Raw genomic sequence first — 3,785 nt, 5'->3', positions numbered from 1 at the left:
TGGTATGAATAGTCACCCACTGAAGGCTGTGTCTTGGAAAATGGGGATAGAGGAATAGCTTTAAATGCCCGGAGCACATCTCTGTAGGGGTTTTCAGAACCCAGGCTCTTCTCTCTTTTGCAAGTTTTGGGAATTTGGACAGTCCACAGGGTATGTGTTGTGTTGTCATCCATTGCACTTAGGAAAATCCTAGAAACCATGAGAACGTCTGACCATGGCTTTGAAGCTGTGAAATTTTGAGGCCAAACAACTGCTTTTCTAATGGGACAGAGAAGATGCTGCTGCTGCAGTACCCAACACAGCCAGCCCTTTGTCACCAGCACAAGTATAGCCATGGTCAACTACAATAAGCAGACTTCTGGGTGCTGGTGTAGACTTGGCAGTGTCAGCATGAGAAGCTGTCTTCTCACTGCCCCATTTGACACACATCGTTGGATACCAGGTACTCTCTGAATGGAGTTGATCCTTACCCCAGGCTAAAACACCATCTGCAGATGGTGTTCTGAGGACACAAAATTAGGGTTCTAAGAACACAAAATTAGGCAGAAACTCTTCATTGCTCTTTAAATACTTTTTCTTATTAGCTTTTAAATAAAATTTACTTGAACAAACATGACTGTTTTAAGTTTCATACAATTTGAATAAGCTTAAAAAGACAGCAGTCTTTGCCCATCTAAGTGCTGTTGGGAGAGTGTCTGCAAGAATTCTACTCAGTGCTGAACATGAACAAAGGGCAGTGTGGCCAGGAGCAGATGGACTGGGCCCCACAGTCTCCCTGCTGAATAGCAGGTTGAGGAGGAGGACTTGGAAAGGGAGTCAGGAAACAGAGAGTTGAGGGTGACAGGGAAGATGCCCTGAGTCAGCAGGTGAGCAGCTTCAGTAGCAGTGATCTGTGTCTTCTGTCAGGTTCTCAGGGAAGGTAAAGGATCTATAGCAATGTGTGGACAAACACATCCACATAGAAAATGTTTCATATACTTTAGAATCAAAGGGCTGTGGTTGGACCTGGATTGGATGACTTGGAGATCTACCTGACAGTGGCTGACAGATGGGTACTTAACAGGGAATGAGTAACCCTCAGGTATTTCTAGACCAAACATTGAGTTACACTGTGTAGTCACTTGGGTTTAAGTAAGACATCATTGAAGAACAAGAAGTGAATCTTGACCTGAGCTAGATGCTAAAAAGCAAAATGGCTTCCTCCATGAACACACAGCACTGTAGGCTTAGAGATGAGAGCTACTCCAGCCTCCATTGTCCTGGCAGAGAGGACAATATAGTGGAAAGAAAACCCTTCAGTTATTCTCATCGGCTCTCCTGTAGATCCTTTGTGCTCCATGTGCCCTGCGCATCCCTTGATGGTCCTGTGAATGTCTGCAGGGACTTGTGCGTGGGCTCATCATACCTGAGGCTGTCTGCATCCTCTGCCCTCAGTGTTACTGGACACTCAGGAGCCTCATGGGTGGTGACTGACCCTGGCTCTAAAATATTTGTGACTGACACTTGAGGATACCCTGAGAAATGAGACTCCAGGTCACGTTTTCCATGTGTGATGCTGTCAAGCTCTCAAATCCCCGCTCTCTTCATGTGGTGGGAGTGGAAGATTCTTAATCCACTTTGGATCATTTTTCTGTTTTCCTGTTGAGCAGGCTCTGTTTTCTGTCCATCTACACTTCTCTCCTTATCACATGCTCCCTTTATGTGTCCTCTGTGTTCCCTCTGGTAAACCTGTGGTATTTATAGCTTGTCCAGTTAAGGAATTTATTATGTTTCCTTTGTTCTGCTCTGGTGTTCAATCACTGTGTCATTAAAAATAAGCTTTATTGTGTCATTTGTGCAGGACATTTCTTCCACATACCTCTATGCGTGGTCCCAACATTAGTGTATCACTAAAACTTTGCAGTAAATTTTGAACTTTTGACTTGGTTTCTGTGCTGTTTGTTTGCTAGAGTTATTGTTTGTCTTTTATAATGGAGCTTTGCAGAAATTTTACCCGCATACAGTGAGATCAACTTAAGCATACAGTTGAATGAGGTTTTCAGTATTAAATTATTTGTGACCCCATTATAAAAATATTTTCTCTGTAAGTTCATCTCTATAAGAAAATTTATGATATTTCTAATTTTTCCCTAGCTGATTCATAGCCCTGTAGTCCCTGGATGCTTTAATAGTATTTTCTGGATGTAGTGATATGAAAAATGTGGGTATTATATATCTCTAGTATCATGTAGGAGGGAGTATATACATCCAGGAGTATGTGCAATGAATGGTATTGCAATCACAAAGATATAAACTTCATTTCCTTTATGGATGAGGGTCGTACTGATTGGACAGTGTCCTAGGACTGCAGTATGTGTGACAGTGTGATGGTTTCTTAACAATCAGTTGGTGAGTGAGGCCCCTCCACAGCGGCATCTACCACAGCTCTCCAGGGCATCCACCTACATCACCAAGGGTGGGAAGTGAACAGTTCCAATAACAGGTGAACACTCAGATTAACACACACAGTGCTATCTAGCCATTCAGAGTAAATGTCTCGGCATGAACAGAATGGGGAAGTGCCCTTCAGGGTGAGATTCCATGCAGATGCAATGGAGGGTGGAATGCAGACTTCCAGGCAATAGAGAAATAATTATCATGGTTAAATATTTCTACACCTAAAAATCCTTGAGATAGTATAATCACTTGCACTATGAACAAGGGCTTCATTCTAAATGTGTTGAGAAAATCATAATGAGATATATGGGGAAATGAATAAAAGAGTGATACCATGAATATATAACCCTGTAAGAACAGTGACATAGAAAGTCCGTAGAATGTCTGCCCCTTGAGTAGTGAAAAAACCCTCTAGGCTGTTAGCACAGGGTGGAGGTGGTTCCTTAGAGCAGTATGTATAGCGCGCCACCTGCCGGATATGAGTTTCCCTACAGGGAGGTTTATGTATGGGCTCACACTTGCATCAAACAACTGTGTCTTGCACAATAATAAGTGGCTGTGTCCTCTGCGGTGACAGAGTTCAGCTGCAGAGAGAACTGGTTCTTGCCTGTGTCTCTGGAGATGGAGATGCGGCTCTTGAGGGACGGGTTGTACCCAGTGCCACCACTGCTACCTATGGCTCCCATCCACTCGAGGCTCTTTCCTGGAGGCTGACGGATCCAGTGCCACTCATAACTACTAGTTGTGATAGAGAATCCAGAGACTATGCAGGTGAGGGACAGGGTCTGCGAAAGCTTCACCAGGCCAGTACCGGACTCCTGCAGCTGCACCTGGGACAGGATACCTGGAAACAAGGGTAAAATTTCCTATCTGCCAACTGTTTTCCTAATTTTCCCATGGGCCCATAACTGACACTGAGGACACTCACCATGAGGACCTGTCACCAGGCACAGGAGAAGACCCAGAAATTTCATATTCTAGGCCACAACTTATCCTACTGCTGAGATCTTACAGGTGTCTCAGGAAGGAGCTGTCAGCTTCAACAGCCCAAGAGGGGAATTTGAGTCTAAATTTCGGAGACAAATTTGCATGAGGGAGGCCCCTTTTCCTTTATGATGTTGTGGCACAGGCCAGGTTGTCTGTGGTCCTTGTGGTGCAGAGAGGAATCTCCTCCCTTACAGTTGCATGGTGTCCACATCTGTGATAGGTGTGAAGCTGCCTTCGCTGGAGTGGAAGAAGCAGAGCTGTGGCCCCTCTTTCCCAACCCCAAACCAGCTTCCTGCAGTCCTGCTCCGATCTTGTTCCCAGCCTAACTCTGCCCTCTCACATGGGTTCTGGTGCTCCTTCCA

General features: G+C 44.8%; 1 gene segment (V, D, J or C); it reads right to left on the bottom strand.

The window, feature by feature from the left end:
• Window positions 1-2,948: 2,948 nt before the first annotated feature.
• On the bottom strand, window positions 2,949-3,499 carry LOC101788358 (Ig heavy chain V region 1B43-like). The segment is given in 2 exon segments: window positions 2,949-3,280; window positions 3,365-3,499. Coding segments are annotated over 2 exon segments (378 nt in total).
• Window positions 3,500-3,785: the final 286 nt, after the last annotated feature.

Source organism: Cavia porcellus, unplaced genomic scaffold (genome assembly GCF_034190915.1).
Source record: "Cavia porcellus strain 051 isolate PalLab524CR breed Dunkin Hartley unplaced genomic scaffold, mCavPor4.1 scaffold_8, whole genome shotgun sequence".
In the NCBI taxonomy this organism is placed as follows: domain Eukaryota; kingdom Metazoa; phylum Chordata; class Mammalia; order Rodentia; family Caviidae; genus Cavia; species Cavia porcellus.
The sequence above is the reverse complement of the archived record's forward strand: the minus strand, read 5'-3'. Positions and strand labels throughout refer to the sequence as shown.